Source organism: Ammospiza nelsoni, chromosome 3, assembly GCF_027579445.1.
Source record: "Ammospiza nelsoni isolate bAmmNel1 chromosome 3, bAmmNel1.pri, whole genome shotgun sequence".
Taxonomy (NCBI): domain Eukaryota; kingdom Metazoa; phylum Chordata; class Aves; order Passeriformes; family Passerellidae; genus Ammospiza; species Ammospiza nelsoni.
Window position 1 is genome coordinate 100002405 of NC_080635.1, and position 18903 is coordinate 100021307.

An 18903-nucleotide genomic window follows, 5' to 3' on the forward strand; every position below is an offset into this window, starting at 1 on the left:
TGTGACAACATGAAGCAGAGTCCTAACTGTGATGCTGTATTTAGCAAACACACCCTGGAAAGGGTCATTCACAGCAATCTGTAAGGTTCTTCCTTGAAACATTTCTGAGCAACACTTATGGTAATGTGTCACAGCCCCAAGAATTCCAGCAGGTTTTCTGTGGGATGTATTCCCCCATGTATAAAATTAATTTCAAAGTGTTAAAGTGGGAATAGTCACTTGCTTCGAGTTCTGTAGAGTGAAAATCAGCCTGCAAGCAAGTTTCTGTGCAGCTATGTTTGGCACACAATGTCACCTTCAGAGTTGTTTGGGTCTGCAGACTGAGTTGTGCAGTTTGGTGGTAGCAGATGCCCAAAGGGAATTTCCTCAGCTAAAAAATCTGCAGGGTTGCTCTTCTTACTGTTTCAGAGAATTTATTTTCTCAGTTATTTTGTTTTCACTGGGCCTTAATTTCCCCCACACTTCCAATGTGATGAATGTCATAAAGATTGTAAAACACACATACAGGCACACTCACACACTATTAATGTCACTGCTGTACTGGCAGTTTTTCAGAATCATAGTTTCATCTCTGAGCAGTGAAGTCACTTTTATTATTTCAAATTTCAGTTCCCAGAGTAAAACTGATGACTCCATGATTACTGATGCCACAAGACAGACAAAAGGATTCCATAAGTCCTGGAAGTGGGGAGGGAAATTCATACACCTGAATGACCCATTAAGTGGATCACTAACTCTTGATACAACAGCTTTACAGACATCAGGAGTATTTTACTACCATGTTGAACCCTCAGCTGGCACTGCAGCAGCCTGCATCTCTAGCACCCCTTATCATTTCCTCCTTGGACATCCCAGAGGTTCCAGTGAGCAAAGTAGGTTTGCGTGGCAAGCTTCCCCTGCAGCCCATGGTTGAGACCACGGTGAGGCAGCTGTCCCATCCAGCCTTGGAGCCCACAGTGGAGAAGATATCTACCTGCAGGCCATGGAGGATCCCAGGCTGTGACCCCATGGGATGCCTGTACCACAACAGGGCCTGGCAGGACCTGTGGACCCATGGAGAGAAGAGCCCACACTGGAGCAGTTTGATGGCAGGACTTCTGACCCTGTGGGAAACCCATGCTGTGAAGAACTGTAGCCCATAGAAAGGACTCGTTGGAAAAGCTCATGGAGGACTGTCTCCCATGGCAGGGACCCCATACTGGAATGGGGGAAGAGTATGAATAGTTCTTTCACTGAGGGGGAGGGAATGGCAGAGGCCTCATCCACAAGCCATGTGCCCCATCACCTTGTGCCAGTTGTGGGGGAGGAGGCAGAGAATTCAAAAGTGAAGTAGAGCCTCTTTCTTAAGATCTTTTTTCAAAGTATAGTTGATTTTTTCTAACTCCCATTTTTTGTACTCAGCTCTGATGAGATATACGATATTAGGGAAGTAAGTAGTCAACCATATTGATGCATTTATATAATGGGATAATTTGTCATTATTTGTTTGTGAGTCAATGGGACATATCATTCGTTATTACTTGTTCAACACTGGGAATGCAGGAAAGCAGAATGATGAATGACATAGAACTGACAGGGAGACACAGGACAAGATCAAGGACAAAAAGTTGATAAAAGACTTCAGTACTCTGTCAGAGCAATGAGTATTTTAGTCACAGTGTTAATTTGGAGTGTGCGAGCAAGGCTCATAATCAAAGTCGTTGGGACACATCTCTGTTCTTTACCACTTCAGACTGTGCACTGCAAGAGCAAAGTAGAAATCAGTTTGGATGATGTCCAGACTGGAAAAGAAAAATAACCCAATGAAGACAGCTGTGCCCTCTGCTAATTCAACCAGCCTCAAACATTTTACAAATACTATTTAGAAGGACTGGGTTCCAAGGAAAAGATTATGCAATATTCTGCAGTCTTGGCTCCATAGCTTTATAATGAAAAGGTAGATAATAAAAAGAAAGGTGGAGATTTTTTTTTCACATGATTTTGCCAACATGGTATTTTTCATACAGAATTATTACTTTTCTTTCAATTTTTAAGTTAAAAATATGTACAACTATGGTAAACTAGTCTGCATTAAAATCAAATTAATGAAGGTCATTGCATGAAATTAATCTCAAACACTGATGCACATTTACTGATGACTTTTCACTTTTTTATGTGATCGGATAAAGATCTCTTGACAAACAATACTTGGTGTAGACAAGAAACATGATTAAAAATGTGCTATAAAGTCTATAAGTGGCAGTTCAGAGACAGACAAAATATGAATAGCTGTCAAGCTAGATAGATTGAGTTAGCCAGAAATACAAGCTGTTGACTCATTACTAATTAACATTTCTAAATACATTTTACTCTCCAGCATAGGGAGGACTATTTGCAAACATGTGCCTACCTGCTAAGGATAGAGTGGTTAATTAGAAACTGCATCTGACTTCTACCAGGTGTGAGAAACTTCTTCAGCACAGCCGAGAAAACTGTGAATACGTAAACCAAAATAGTGTGTCACAGTTTCCATTAAAAGTGCCCACGGGACTCCTACTGCCTTAAAAAGTATTATTTCCCTTCAGGACTACATGCCTGATGGAGATATAGCTCCATATGGTGCTCATGCAATCCTTCTCCAGCTTCCTTGTAAGCCCTCTTTAGGCGCTGGGAGGCTGCTAGAGGTCTCCCCAGAGCTGCTCTTCTCCAGGCTGAACAGCCCCAGCTCTCTCAGACTCTTCCATGTCTTCACAGGAAAGGTGTTACAGCCCTGTGATCGACTTAGTGGCCTCCTCTGGACTTGTCCCCAGGTCTGTGGCTTCCTTGCATTGGAGGCCCTTTGTCAATCTTTAATCCAGCTTTATATGGAACACTGGGAGGAGCAAGTAGAAAGGCAAGAAAATAACTCCCCACTTAAAATGCTCCAAGGAAACAGCTGAGACAATTGCATATCTCATCCTGGGCATAAAGAATTATCCCCTGTTGGGAATAACTTATCAGGACTAGACTCTTCAGTGATCTCTGCCAGCAAACCAAAGTACCTGGCTCAGTGAAAGTACATGAGAGAATTTGCTTTTCCCATTATAAATCGAAGCAGGAAAAAACAATAAACACAAAGGACTCCTTTATTTTAAAATCTTCTTGTCTCTTAAATATTTTGTGGCGTATTAAAGACACACTAAAACATACAGACACAAAAAAAGAGGGGAAAAAGAAAGGAAAAAAGAAGGGAAGAATACTTTGCATCAAAGGAGCAGTCTGTGTGTCATATTTTTCTGAATTAGCAAAAATACAGAATTTGAGACTCCTTCAGTCATGTTCAAGTAATCTAAGGAAATATGGGTGGATTAAAACTAACATGAGATTTAAATATGGGGGAGTTGTGTTGTGCCTCCAATTCAGTCCATGACTCACCGAGGTCTGAGGCTTGAGGTTGTGTTCAGACTCATTTACAGTGTCCTGCTAATTAGGACAAAACCACTGTTTCCTATTTTCTGGCTCCCATCTAAGATCAAGAGCAAGGCATAATGTGCCACATGTGTGGAGTAGTGCTCAATAAATGGGACAGTGCACTCTGTACTGCTGCAAATTCCAAGTCTGTGCTAGAAAAGATTTGCCATGCTTGTATCTGCACTTTTTCTCAGATTCAGGTATCAAGGAATTCCTGCCACATCACTGCCAATATGGAAGCTTTCCCAGGCTGAAAATTTAGAAACAGATTCCACACTCTAGAGGTGGTGATGGCATTTTCACAATTACATGATATTGTTTCTCCCTCCCTGTAAGCATTTAGGTGCTTAGATGTACTTAGGCTAATATAGATTTACCTGGGGAGTTTTATAATCCTTTAGTAGCGTTTCCCCATCTGGTTTGTGCCTGGGGCAGATTTCTCTTCCTTCCTCCCCCAGTCCCTCACACTGCCTGCGTTAATAAAGCTGTGTCCAGTCACGTTTGGGGCGCAGGTTGGTTGGAGGTAACTGCTCAAATCTTTTAAACCTAGTCCCAGACCCAGTCTTTCAGGATTAAGCTGTCATTCCTGTTTCTCCTGTTTTTACTGATCCATATTGTCAATACAAGCACTATGTGATCTCTGAGCATCAGCTCCAGGAGCTGACTACAGCAGTCTGGGTTCTGGGTGCCAGCCCTAGGAGCCATGTGGGTACTCAGCACCAGTGCTCTGTTTTCTGTACAGACAGGTACAGCCTTGATTTTATTTGCAATTCATGTGGGTCCTGTTCACTGTGCTGCAAATTCATACTTTTATGATGCTTCTTTCTCTTATTTCTTCTACCTGTGAAGAATTATCATTCCATAACCTCGTCAGCACATTCTTGTACTCACTTTCACTCAAATGCCTGTCAGAGATGGCATTTCCTTTAACAGGAAAATTTCTTTCTGTATTTTCTTTTGTCTGTCTGAGTCCTGATTAAATTTAACTGTTATTTGTAGCAATGTTACCTAGACTCCAGGAGATGGCAGTAGTTGCCAATGATTCATTTTTTAAAATAAGTCTGTTGAATCTTTTGCCCTAACCCTGAGTTTATTCTTTTTTTTTTTAATCCAGCTATTACTATTACTCAACCAAGTTTCAGTGGCACAGATGTCTTTGGATATACCTCATTCCTAGCTTATTCTACAATCCCAAATATCACCTTCTACTATGAATTTCGCTTGAAATTTCAGCTGGCAAACCACCACTCAGCTTTACAAGATAACCTGATTTTTTTCACTGGACAGAAGGGCCAAGGTAGGCTTTATTTGTATCACTTATCCTTACAAGCTGTTAAATTCTTATTGAACAAGTAGGAGAAAAAATATGCACAGGTTTCTCTTGATTCTATTTAAGATAAAATGTCATTAGTGGGAAAATAATCTCTTCAAAACTGTATTGTTTTGTAAAGACAGAGAAATCTAACAGGTTGTAGAAATGTTTCTTTTTATTAAAGAGAAATATAATTGCTTCCAGTAATTGAAGTCAACAATTAATCTGAGGTAGTGTATTTCTGAACAAAATAGATGGAAACCTGAAGGCCAAGGTTCCCTTTTTTCAGTTGTTAACATAAATTTCATTATTGATCATTGAACTCTGTGTTATTCACATAAAATAGGAGACCCTCAACCCTGAGATCTCTCAATGCAAGTTAACCCAAGCTAGCAACAAGTAAGTTGAGTTAAAGTCTGTGTAGCAAAGCATTCAATTTGGTCTGATTAACACAGCTGAGAAGCAGGTTATGTAAATCTGCTTAGAGTATTTGTACTAAGATTTTAACAATACTTAAGGTATCTCTCCTCTGCACTCCTTTGTGGCAGCCTGCATGGCATCAGCATGGCATGGGTAACACCACCTGTGCTCTGTCCGTCTCAGCATTACTCCAAACAGAAGCCATAATACTAATGAAAGTTGAGAAAAAGTTTATATAATTTGATGCAGACATAAGCCAGTAATAGATACTTCATAAGAAGGAATTTTTTTTTTTCTCTTAATCATTTCTGCAATTGGAGCATGACCTAGCTTTGGGGTTTGGAGCTGTTCTATGGAATTATTGAAGCCTAGAAGGGAGGTTGAATGATGTGTCTTATGTCTAAACCTATCACAGCAGGAGAGTCATTTAGGTGTGCTAGTAGAAGTCTCTACTACTTTAGTAGATATTTTACCATATCTGAAACATCACACAAGTTTTGCAGATATGGCCCTTGACCTACAGGGACCCTACACTTATGCTGAACAGTATCAGAAAATTAATGCTTCAGAAAGATGAAGTAGGGGACAAATTATTATTTGGTGTTTTAAGATACTGAGGTCCCAAAATGCATTATTAAAAATCAATTTTGGGGAGACATTATGTATTTACATATATATCTAACAAAACAATTGCAGTATATCACATCAGTAGGATACAGGGGATACCTCATTTGCTAGGTTAATACATTTGATATTTTCTTAGGTCTTTCATTCTATTAAATTTCTTAAACTCCTATACCCTCTGAGGCTTCTTCCCCTTTCTCCTTGTGGCAGACTTGCAGGAGTGAGACTGTTAGTGTATTGCAATGCAAACGAAAACTTGTTAGTGTAGAACAGCTCAGCAGTTTATCTATGATATAATTAAGTCTGCTACTTTTCATTTGCAAACATCCTGTCAAATTTAGCTAGTGCAGCTCAGCAGCACTTTAGTGTGCCATGAGACCCTGGTACTTAATTTATCAGGTTGCTTACCCAAATTAGCCTAACACAGATCAGTATTAACCACTCTGAATGGATTTAAACTCAAAACTTAAAGCCTGGCTTTTTATTACTTTGCATACCATTTGTGTGTGTGAGCACTGTGGTACAGCAGTCAGGTGTTTCTGCATCCCCGTGTCAAACAACGGGTGGGCAGCAGCACAGCTGCCAAGGGCAAGGCTCAAGAAACACAGAACAATGAGGTGATGGTAAAGTGCTGTTGATAATTCGTGATTTTCTCCTTAGTTTAAATGGTTGGGGAGGCTGAGCACCCCATATTTTAACAACAAAAGCAGTTTCTTACCAAGTGAATGTCACTTATTTCACAAAGATGCTCTTGTTTTAACAATTTACTGAGTGTTGAGCAGTAGCACTCTCAATGGAAGAAACATGAGGGTTTTCCCAGCCAGTGACCTTCCAGTAAGGAAACACTTTTTAATACTTAATTTGAATTTTCCCCTTTCTCCATTTCATCCAATTTCTTGTAGGTTAAGATTCTCTTGCAGCACTCCACCTGATTCCCCTCCAATGTTGTCTCTGCCCAAACCACAGGCATCAATTTCATAGCTAACCTCTTGTGAGTTATTATAAAATTCTGTCCCAATACATAGCTAAAGTTTAAAGCTCTCTCATTTATGCAAATTATTAACATTATTTTATTCTACCCCAGCCCTGACAGAGTTCAAGCCCAGGGATAAGACCTTGAGCAACTCAGTCTAGTGAATGGTATCCCTGCCCATGGCAGTGGGTGTTGGGACTAGATAATCTTTAGGGTTCCTTCCAACCTTTCAACAGCCTGTGATGCTATGGTTATCTTCACTATCAAGTCAGTTTTGTAGAGTACTGACACTGCTACATTGCATGTCTTTAATACACTTTAATTCTGAAAAGCATTTTAAAACCCCAAAAAGCCTTTTAAATAACAGTTTGTCTTTAATGTGCTTCCCCTAGTTTTGTCAGTCAAATGACATAAGTACCTTGTAGACACTGCTGAAAACAGAAACTTTAGTAAAGGTTTTTTAAAAAGAATTGCTATTTTCAGTTTGGAAGTCCTTCACTGGTAATGTGCCAGTGTAACTGAAAGCAATGTGATTTCATTCGGTTTATGAATAAATCATGAACAAGTCATTGTAATAAAAAATGAATCGTGTTTGTGTTCCATACAACTGAATGTAGCTGCACACTTTCTATAGAGGCAGTTGATTTATATTCTTTGGAATAAGGATTTACTTTTCTTTTTTCTATAGATTCCCATTGCATCAGAATAATAACTCTATAGAAAAAACAAACTTCTGCATAGAAAAAGCACAGTACAACCCAGATTCATTTCCAGGATATGAGATAAGGGGAATATGGCAGTTTTGGCTATGAAGCAGCTGTGTGCAGAGCTTCAGTGAGAGGACAATATAAGTAGCATCATTTCCTGGGGTAAAGCCTACTTTATCTTCTGCAAATGAAGAAAATTTCCCATGCATTTGAGACAGGGGCATCAAAACACACATTTTAAATGAGGGCCACCATGTGACACTGGAGAAACAAATAGGGAAACCTTCCCTGAAACAAATACAAAACAATGCAGCCTTATGAAAACAGAAGAAACTATCAAATAAAATACCATGTATGGGCATTAAATTGAGCACTGAATTGCTTGAATTCACAGGAGAGTTGTAAAAAGAAATGGATGGCTTTGAATTTCAATTCAAGTCATCCTATGGCACACGTGAGAACATTCTTCACTTTCACCATTGTTTGTATCCTGTTTCTTTTACCATAAACAAAGAAAAGTGGGGTTGATAAAAAAAAAAAAAAAAACAAGTTGATCAGGTTTTCTCTAAACAATGGTGGTTCCTTCCTTGCCTGCATGAAGAGAGAGACTGAAAGCTCTTTAAAGATGACAGTGTAAAAATGTGTTTATTTTGCATGACCAGGTCCAGAAATTGAACTCTTACTCGTGGACTTTATGTCAGACTTAAAATCCTTCAAATGATATTTTACACTGTAGTTATTAAAAGCACAAACAACACTTGTAGCATGCAAGCCTAAATGTAAAGAAATTAAATTATTTACTGCAAACTTGAAAATCAATCAGTTCTAACCTGAAAGTTAAGAAGGCTTAAAGAATTAAAGCACTTGACTGACTGAGGAAATTCCATCAATGAACATCCCAGAGCTGCCTCAATCAAGGGCAAGTGCAATAAAATCTCCAGGTGCTGTTGAGTCAAGGGCAGCTGAAGGAGCTTGAGAGAAGGTGCCGAAGCTTCTTCAGAGCCATGTCCCTGTTATTCCCCTTTTCCCCTTGCCTCAGAGCAGCAGGTGTCCTCTGGCTTTGAGGCTCTTGAAGTACCTTTAATGAAAGCTGAAAGCATCCTGGAACAGGACTAAGTCAAGGGCCTATTCTCACCTGCAACTTGAAATTTCAATTTTTTTTTTTATTTTTTTTTTTTTTTTAGATTTTGGAGGAAGTTGAAAATTTATCTTAAATACAAAATAATACTAGAAAGAGTATTACAAGTCAAACAGAGATTATTAGAAATATATAGTAAACTCATAAGCTTCCTGGCTATTATTTTGCTAAACTGCTAATTTTTCAGTATATTTTACACACTGGTGTTCACTAAATCCTGGAATAAGTAGCTACCCTTCTTTTGTTTTTTCAGGTCTGAATGGAGATGATTTCTTGGAGTTAGGCCTCCGTAATGGGAGAGTGGTATATAGCTACAATCTAGGTTCTGGCACAGCAACAATCATTAGCAAACCACTTGATCTGACACTCAATGTTCATGTCATCCATCTTGGCAGAAATCTCCAGAAAGGCTGGCTGAAGGTAAAAAAGAAGAATATCCTTAAGCTAGCCTTTAGATGAAAGTGTTCTCTGTGTTTTTTCAAATTTTACATGGAAAATTAAAAACTTTTTTTTGTGCTTCCCTATAAAGCTGGGAGGATTTTCTTCACTAGGATTTCCTAAATACAGGCAAATCCCTTTTTTGTAACAAGTGTTAATGTTTCATTGAAAGGTGGATGATCAGAAGAATAAAACTGTCACTTCTCCTGGGAGGCTGGTTGGACTTAATGTCTTCAGTCAGTTTTATTTAGGAGGCTATCGTGAGTATACTCCAGAGCTCCTGCCAAAGGGACCCAGATTTAAGAATGGCTTTCAAGGTAAAGATTGCACCATTTTCAATTCCTTTTATTACATTCATCAGATTGTATGTCTTTCTTTCATAGGCAGCTGAAACAATCTCTGTCTTCTCAGGAAACAAACTAGAGTCTCCTTGGCTGAATTTCCTGTGGCTTTTTCATTATTTCACTCTGATAACTAAGAAACTAAGATAAGATGATGCAAAAAGAGGCATTGCTAAATAATTTTAATATTTTCCAATTCTGCTAAATTGGAAGTTTTCCATTGTAATGTTTGCCATGCAATCTCTTTATGTGTCCCTGTTCTACATCATAGCTTCAAAATTACTTCTTTTCTCTGAAGTAGTTTAGAATCTGCTTCCACTGTGACTGGCAGTGCTAGTTTGGGTAATAGATTTCACACTGAAAACTTTTTACTGAAATAAATCAGATTTTTTTTTCCTGGCATTATGACCTAGGTATCAAGGCAGGACTTAGCTAATTCCTTTTGCAAATAATTATCAAGCAGATAATAATTTTTACCTCAAAACTGGTATTGAAGCTTTATTAATCTGTTTTCAACTCCTACCAGATCAGCAATGAAGCAAAGAACTTGTTCATAACACTTTATTTTTGTTCTTAACTTCCAAAGAAACAATGTTCTTGATATTTACAAGGTAAAATTTCAATTAATTTTAAGTACTGGAAAGCCTTTCAAATGAAAAGAAAACATCTTGCAATAGTAAAGCAGAGTTTGAGTTCTCAGTAATGAAACTGAAGGTATGTTATGAAAGTTAAGCATAGCAGTAAAACTCACTTAAATGCACTAAAACACTGCATTTCCATTAAGCCCATGTACCTGTTTTAATTCCAGCCATTACTTCACTTTTTTTTCTTACACTGAAATTTCCTCAAATTCAATTTCATATTGTCATTTTTCAGTGAACTTCTCAGTCAGAATGTCATATGAATTAACATCTCCTCTGTCTCTGTCTTTTTAGCAAGCATGGATTGTATAGTTATACCTTTCATAGCCTCTAAGCACCTTGCAAATTGGCCTATCATAAAACATAATGTCTTTCTGACTGTTTTCAGAGGGTCAATATCTGTGAAGTACTTTTGGCATTTTTATAGACATGCTAGTGTTTAGGGGTGACTAACAGGAATCTCTAGTGCTTTACTTAAGCACAAATATTTTCAGTTTTCCAGATTCCTCGTGTTACAAATGTATTGTAAGGACCAAATTTCTACAAATTCAATATTTTCAATAATTTTTTAGAAACCACAAATTTCATGTACTTTTAGTTACCACACTATTTATTGATTTTTTAAATGCTTTTTAAAAAGAAGTATTACTGCAAAATTTTGGGAAACATGTAGCACATAAACAGTTTTCTCTTTGTCCCTAGGATTTACAGTATTAAGACTCTTATATTTGCTAATTAATTCCATGCTCCTGTTCCCAGCAGCAGCTTGTCTCTGTTCTCCAGAGCACAGTGACTTCCAAGGAATCTGCACTTTCTTATGATCAATTTCCTCCAATGTTTTCTTACGTAGTCAGCATCTCATTTGTTCTTCTAGCTCAGAAATCTCGCCAGTTTCAGTTCTCTGGATCTTCAGGATAAAAAATAAACCTCCATGGATTTTTTTTTTCCAGAGTGGGAACTGAAATACCACTATGAGAGAAGAAAATGTTGAACTATTTTACTTCAGCCAAATTGCAGATGTAGGGATCTCACAGAAACTCTGGAAGTACCAGCCAAGATAAATTTATCTAGGACATAGTTGATTAAACCACTCAGAGTTTTGGAACCCTGCTGTTGGCTCCTTTTAAAGACATGATTTATTAAAACCATTTTGCTTCTAATACCAGAGTGTACCTCTCCTTTTGTAAGAGATCACTGCTGGATGAAGAAACATTGAGACCAGCCTCACTGCTGCAGACTAAATGTCCCCAGTGTCAGTGTGCAATAATTTAGGATTTTTACTCTGTACAACTACAGTTTCAGACCATTTCTTCCCTGACCTGCCTGCCTTTAGCACTTGTTCAAGACATTTCCACAGAGAAGGAGGAAACTGAACACAAATGTTTTTAAAAAATTGTTGTTTAATAATCAAAAGTTGTGGAATTTTTAATTTAGGAAATCAGCACCTAGAGATTCTTTTGAAAGGCTGAAGGATGTTTGATGGCACTGTAAGCAATTTGCAAAATTTCATTCAGTCCCTATGAGAAGCTGGAAACTGGCAAAGGTAGAGCTCAGATGAAGCAGCCAAGTTCATGTGGACTTTGAGGCTCTTTGCACTTTATCTGAATTTGAGGTTCCTTGGAGGCTTACTGGAGCTTTTTGTAAATGGGATTGTTTACTTTAGTGTTCAGCTTTTTTTCCATTTCCTATAACAGTGTAACTAAGGGACCTTGAGAGTTTTCTGAGTACACTGCAGATGCTCTAAAAAGTCAAATGTGAGGTTTAGGTAGCTGAAAGTCTTGTGGCCAAAGAGACTCAGCCTGGTCATTAATGGACAATCTGAAAAGGGAGCATGAAACCAACTGACTCCTGTTCAAAGGTCTGCAAAACTCAGCACTATGACTCAGCTACACAAAATGAGATGGAGAATTATTTGGGAAAAGCTGGAAGTTACAGCTGAATTTCCAGCCCTTCCATCTCTGAAAGAGGCAGAGAGAAATCTGGTGTCAGGGACAAAAGAGGGAGAGTTCTGATGTTTCATGCTCTGTGCTACCATGACTGCAGGATTCAGTCTCCAGCCATCAATGCAACTGATGGAGAGCCAGTGCTTGCATCTAGAAATAAGTGAGGAGCAGAGAAAGAGAAGCAACTGATTGTTCCTGTGGTCCTGTTCCTAAGCAGGATGTAGCATGGCTATAGAAGTAATCTGTTTGACAGCAAATATTATTAAAAGGAGTAAATAGACTAAAGAAACTCTTACCACAAAGCTGAATTGTTGAAGAACCTCTTTCACGCTGAAAGAGCCATCTCTTCACATAAATTATTTTGCAAAGTAAATAAAATTGCAGGTAATGCAATCACTTTTTAAAAATAGAATAAACCCAGAACACAGTTGAGCTCCAAATAGATACAAATATAGCCTTTCAGTCAAAGTTTAAACTCATAATAAGCTAGAATACATTACAAGCCTGCCAAGGTTGAGACTACTTATCTTTATGTTCCTGCACCACTGATGTCACAGAGGAAAGTGAGTTCTGCACTGGCTTTTAGTCAGTGCTTATGATTCACACAGGTACCTCTGGGTCACAGCTCTGAGGACACCTGAGTAGTCACTATCAGGGCCATTCTTTAAACCCGCACTCACAAACAGCAAAGAAAGACAGAGGAAAAGAAAGCATTTAAGGATAGGTAGGATTTAAGAAATCAGTAAATTCAGCACTGCATTCAGATACAATATATTTATCAGTGTATCTATTTCTGTCAGTTCTCTTGCTGCACTTTTAGTACATATTGAAAATGCCTGCTTTATGTACTTTTTAGCCAAATTAGCACCAAGTGCTTACAAGTGGGCAAGGGATCCTAGCAAGAAGTTACAGAAAACATTCTTTGTGCAATAAGGATATATGAGAAAAAACAAACAAAAAGTAAAGCTGAAGTGAAGTAATATATTATATGGTAATCCCTCAAATTTGCTTAATCCATTCTTAGTGGCTCTTTAGTGGTTTACAAGCTCTGCTTAAATAGGGTGAAAGCTATAAAATAAATTGATGGTAAAAAAGGACAATAATAGAAAGGCCTAGGTGTGGTCTAAGAAGCCACAATTCAAAAAATTGCAAAAAAAAGGGTAGTATACAATCTGTGAGTGTACAGTCTTGGTGTCTGATTTCTGTTTACTTGCATAAAACTGATGTTCAGAATCACGCCAAGTTTAACTCACAAAGTTGGGAACTTCGAGTTCCTCTTGCAAACTTGGCTGTGTCAGGAAACCTCTCCATTATTCAGAATAGTTGGCAGTCTCTCGTTAAAAGGGGCCCAGAACTGGCAGAGCTAAGGAGATTCAGGTCAGAAACAAGGCACATTCATCAGCTGATCCCTCTGCAGAAGGTTGTGTAGTGCTCGCTACAACAGGCTCAAATTGCTGCTCTGACTCATTAAATAAAAGATTCAGTTTAACTTAGCTGGGCCAAAACACTCTTGTACCTATTGAATGCTTTGTTTACCAGTGCTCAAGAATTGTTCCTAACCTCGATGGCACAGTTAAACTGTGGCTGGTACACTCAAACTAGTCATCAACACAAATGCCAGTTTATTTTCCATGATGACCTGAAAGTCCTTGGGGACTCACTGTGCTTTCCATTGTTTACGCAGAGCTCTGGCTGCTTTTTCTTAGCACTCCAGCGAGACCCAGGAGAACAGAACATGCTTTATCTGCTACTGATAAAGAGATGAAACATTAGTTAGGGTTTACCAAGCATAAGGTGGCCTAAAAAACAACCCTGTAAAAAGCAAAGAGGCAATAATACAAAGATTGCAAATAATCATCAAACTAGGTTATTTTTAATTACTTATTAAGAGTTTCTGAATAAACAGTTATGTGTCAATGTAGACAGAGCTACAAAATGTATGAAATATGGAAAAAGCCTATGAAAGCTACTTCCACTATCATAAAACTGTGGTTAAAATAGTTATCTTGCTTGTAGATAGTACTTATATTTTGTTTTAAATAATTATATAACTATAAAAATCACATTGTATATTCATTGGGTCTTTCAGATGCAAGTCTACTTCTTTTGTGATTTCAGTGAATCATGCAAAAACTCATGTTAAGTGATGCTGTTAAAATCAGTGTAATGATTACTTGCCATCTCCATATCATAACCTTTCCCTACTTCTCATATTAAGCAGAGAGCCTCTGATATGCACTGCTGAATTCCAACTCTTCTTGTGATTTCAGGCACAGTAGGAATTCACTACATCTCAACTAAATTTTATAAATCGCATTTAGAAAGCTCTGGGCATTTTCAAATACATTTATGTACTAGCTTAACTAATGTGGTTTAAAACCTGATTTTAGTTTGAAATTGTATATATATTTATGTAAAGATCTGGATGACATTTCAAAAATGTTCAAGGCCACCTTTAAATGTGACTATACATCACTTGGATGCTGGGGTACATTTTGAAAGGTCATTTAGGACTTGATCCCAAAAAAATGTTATATAAGTATATGGCATCACCTTCAGTTTTGCAGTATAGAAATAAGCACATGGGGCCATAAACATGATCGAGAACTACTGGTGACTTCAGGCTGACCCGTAAGGCAGACTATCCTGTGACACCACCAGGCAGAGCAAAGTGTCTCCAGAGGGGCAGTCCCTGGAAAGCTCACAGGCTGAGCAGGAGCTGGGTAGGAGCAAGCAGGGAACACCTCTGCTTCACTCAGAAGCTTTAGCTCCTCCTTTCACTTGGGATACCAATGGATTATGACATTAAAAGAAAATCACAGCATAGATCCAGGCACTGGCACTCAATCATCTTTACAAAACATTTTTACAAATAAATTATTACAATATTCCCTAACAAATATTTATGACAATTATTGTTTTCCTAAACAATTCTTTACTGTGTTCAGGGACTTAGAATAATCTTTGGATCATTTCCCAGCGGCAGTCTGCATGCAGCTGTACTCTTCTGTAAAGTAATAAAAGTTTGATAATAAAATTGTTACCATGCCAGGTCACTTGGCCACAGTACCGAGCAATAGACCCAGAAGTGTTTACCTTACAAGTATATGTTAATTTTTTAAATTATTTTCTGAGATTAAGGGCCTGAAGAAGCAATCTACCTCGACCTAAAAATGTCATGTGTGACATGATCTGCATGTACCAAGGACTGAAGCATTCACTTGAGAAGGGAAGAATTTGAGTCATTACCTGAAGGAGTCCTTTTCAGCCTATGGAAATTCAAGTCCACCTTCCTTACTTGCATTATATTCTTTGATGCCTTCTGGATTCTATTATATTTTCTATGAAGTAGATTTCTTGCTGTCCTTCTCTTTTTTTCTCTTGGGTTTTGGGGGCTTTAGTGGGTTGATTGGTTGGTTTTTTGATGTTTTATATTTTGTTGGGATTTTTGACTGTTTTTATCTGATATAGAAACATTTCTGTAAGAGCATGAGTGTGTAAACACAAAATTGCATCTAGTCACTGACTTTATATTCTGTCTCTTCCTTAAGAAATTATTTCTTTTGTTTTACCCACCATTAAATGAAGGACTTCTGATCATCCACTCATTTGCCTGAACAGAAAGCATGTGGCCTACCTTTATCTCCTGTAGATGGTATGGTTGCCCATTCACTGAAGATATTCTGGAGGAACCCGCTCACTGAGGGTTGATACTGTCCTGTTGTTCAGTTTTGCCTTTCACTATCTGTTTTAAACTTAATTTCTTTCTTTCTTTCTACTTTTGAGGTTGCATTTTTGATGTTCAAGTTCGGACCAGCCTTAGTAAAGGGTTTAAATCACCAGGAACCCCAGAAGGACACCCCAATTCTGGTCGCAGTGTTGGACAATGTAAAGATTCCCCATGCAGTTTAATAAAATGCAGAAATGGTGGCAAGTGCATAGAAAGTGGCTCTACTGTTTAGTAAGTAAATATTTATATATATATATTTATGTATATGTTTTTAGACACAGCATAGACTGTCCCTAGACTAATAACTGTGGTAATTTATTGTGTTCATAACAGAATGGGGAAGCGAAGGGAAGGGAAGGGAAGGGAAGGGAAGGGAAGGGAAGGGAAGGGAAGGGAAGGGAAGGGAAGGGAAGGGAAGGGAAGGGAAGGGAAGGGAAGGGAAGGGAAGGGAAGGGAAGGGAAGGGAAGGGAAGGGAAGGGAAGGGAAGGGAAGGGAAGGGAAGGGAAGGGAAGGGAAGGGAAGGGAAGGGAAGGGAAGGGAAGGGAAGGGAAGGGAAGGGAAGGGAAGGGAAGGGAAGGGAAGGGAAGGGAAGGGAAGGGAAGGGAAGGGAAGGGAAGGGAAGGGAAGGGAAGGGAAGGGAAGGGAAGGGAAGGGAAGGGAAGGGAAGGGAAGGGAAGGGAAGGGAAGGGAAGGGAAGGGAAGGGAAGGGAAGGGAAGGGAAGGGAAGGGAAGGGAAGGGAAGGGAAGGGAAGGGAAGGGAAGGGAAGGGAAGGGAAGGGAAGGGAGGGAGGGAGGGAGGAAGGGAGGAAGGAAGGAAGGAAGGAAGGAAGGAAGGAAGGAAGGAAGGAAGGAAGGAAGGAAGGAAGGAAGGAAGGAAGGAAGGAAGGAAGGAAGGAAGGAAGGAAGGAAGGAAGGAAGGAAGGAAGGAAGGAAGGAAGGAAGGAAGCTGATGAAAGTTCATTCAGTTAGACAAACACATTAATATTAAAATAATATTAGAACAATTTCTGGGGAATATTTTTAAGAAATTCCATGGGCTGGTTGTGCTCCACTAAATCACTGCCATCCGGACTTACTGGAAAATGCATGGGAAGAATTAGATGTGTGACCCTTTTTTTAAAATTAAATGAGCAGCTGGAATAGCAGGGAAAATGTAATAAAGAGGAGAGCTTGACTGTGTTAATGTCCAAATGTGACTGATGGGGCAAAAATAGGCAATGTCTGTTTCCTGGGAATTATTATTTTCCATTAAAAAACCCCTTGTGGAATAAACCACCGACTGTCCAACATTAGAAAGTTCTAAGCCAGTTTAAACTGTAGAAGCTCCAAACATTGTTCAAAGTCTGTCAGCTCATCTCTAAGCTGCTCACCTGGCTGATCTGTGGGATGAGAGGAGGTGACCAGGAGAGGTTGCCCAAAAGATGAGTCTCTGGTCTTTCATGCCTTGTCTCTCAGTGTAGAGGGAGCTGAGTGCCCAGGCTGTATGCACAGAAGGAGGAAGCTCATTTGCAGTTCCAAATTGCTGTTGAGTGTCAACACTTCCATTGTAATGAATTTTGTTTTCACTTTGTAATGCAGCTGTAAAACCTTTGCTGATGAGGATTTTTTATTTTAGAAGTATCTGCCAAGATTAATTGTGCTTGCTTCCCCTTATGTGCTTTCACATGTGCTCATTTATTTCCACATATTTGCATAAATTTTTTAAAAAGGGAAAAGTGCTGATTTAAAACTTGTTAAGATACTGACTGGAAACATTGCAGACAGCAAGACAGATTTGAATGAGAAAAAAGGCTTTGCACTGTGGAGCCTCTGTATGATGCTTCTTAAAACAACAAAAACCTGCCTTTCTGTGTGCTATGAAGAAAAACATTTGCATATCTGTCAAACCAAAAACAATCTACTAACTCTGTATTGGAGAGAGAATTATATGGTAATTGGTTTTCTGCCTGTGACACAAATCTTCACCTGTAAGAAAATGTGTACAAAAAAACTGCTTCTAAAGCTAGTAAACTGTACTCATATTTGGAAAACTGACCCCAAGATTAGCACACTGATTGCTACCCATTCCCCTTATGAGTGTATTTATATTCTCCTAAATACAGTAATGAAGGAAATGCTTTAAAAATATAATTTGTTCTCTGATTCTTGCACTGCTGCATGTCACAACTGTTGCCCTTTGCAGGATCCTCCCAGAGCTGTTAAACCCTTGACATTTGTTCTTTCTGAGGAACAAGAAAGGATAATGGTCGTCTTTCCCCTTATGAGCATATAAGAGGCAATACAAAACCAAAATTGCAAGACAAAAAAAGCATAAATGTGGGCTGAAACATCCCACTCCCATCCATCCACCCACCTAAATCCTTGCTTCAGCAATTTACTCAGCTGTGCTAAGTCACCTTCATGTCCATAAGGTGAACCACCACCAGCAGCATACAGAGCCCATTTGGAAAGTAGGTGGCAGGCTAGAATGGCAGCTGGTGACAGCAGAACATAGCAAGCTTGGTATTATAGACAAAGTTCTTTTTCATCATTACAGTTTGTATTCCAGATTAGTTTAGGGATTATTCTAAAATTTCTGGGGCATTGAGGGAAGGGGGAAGGAAGGACGGAAGGAAGGTGTAATTTGGTTTTTCTGGTGGTTTGTTTGTTTGCATTTAATTTATAGTGACCTACTACTGAATTCTCTTCCTGTCCCCATATCTCAGGACAGCTAGCTCTTCACACACCAGGCACATGTGCATGCATGTACCAGTAATGGCCACTTTTTCCTCTCACAGAAAAAATGAAGCATTGCCAAAGCAATATGGATGCAGCTTACATCTAATTTCTGTCAAAGTGCAGTAGCTGTCAATATTGTCTCAATATATTTTCTCAAAGGGAACTTCTTTCTATTTTCAAATCATCTGTGTTCCTTTGAAGAGCAGAGTCCTTGAGGAAACTGGATTTGTGTTCAAATATTTTCTCTGCTGAAATGAGATCTCTCCAGAGGTTTTGGTTGCTGTTTTGAGCTATTTTTATGTCTTGCTTTCACCACCCTGCCAGAAAGTGTGCAGTGCTGTTAAGCTGTAGATTCAGTTGCTATAGGGATAATGCTTTGATTTAAATAGAAACAGAAATATGCAGCATTAATCTTTACATTCTGGCCACCAACAAGGCACAACTGCTGCATTTTAAAAAAACAAAGGGGAATTACTGGAATAATAAAA

General features: G+C 38.8%; 1 protein-coding gene across 1 annotated transcript in view; it reads left to right on the forward strand.

Annotated features, from left to right (window-relative positions):
• EYS (eyes shut homolog) overlaps positions 1-18903 on the forward strand; it is a 703265-nt gene that overhangs the window by 658376 nt on the left and 25986 nt on the right. Inside the window, exons 43-46 of the mRNA XM_059467250.1 lie at positions 4544-4726; positions 8857-9023; positions 9214-9358; positions 15753-15927. Coding sequence (XP_059323233.1) covers positions 4544-4726; positions 8857-9023; positions 9214-9358; positions 15753-15927 — 670 coding nt within the window. The remainder of the gene's footprint in view (positions 1-4543; positions 4727-8856; positions 9024-9213; positions 9359-15752; positions 15928-18903) is intronic.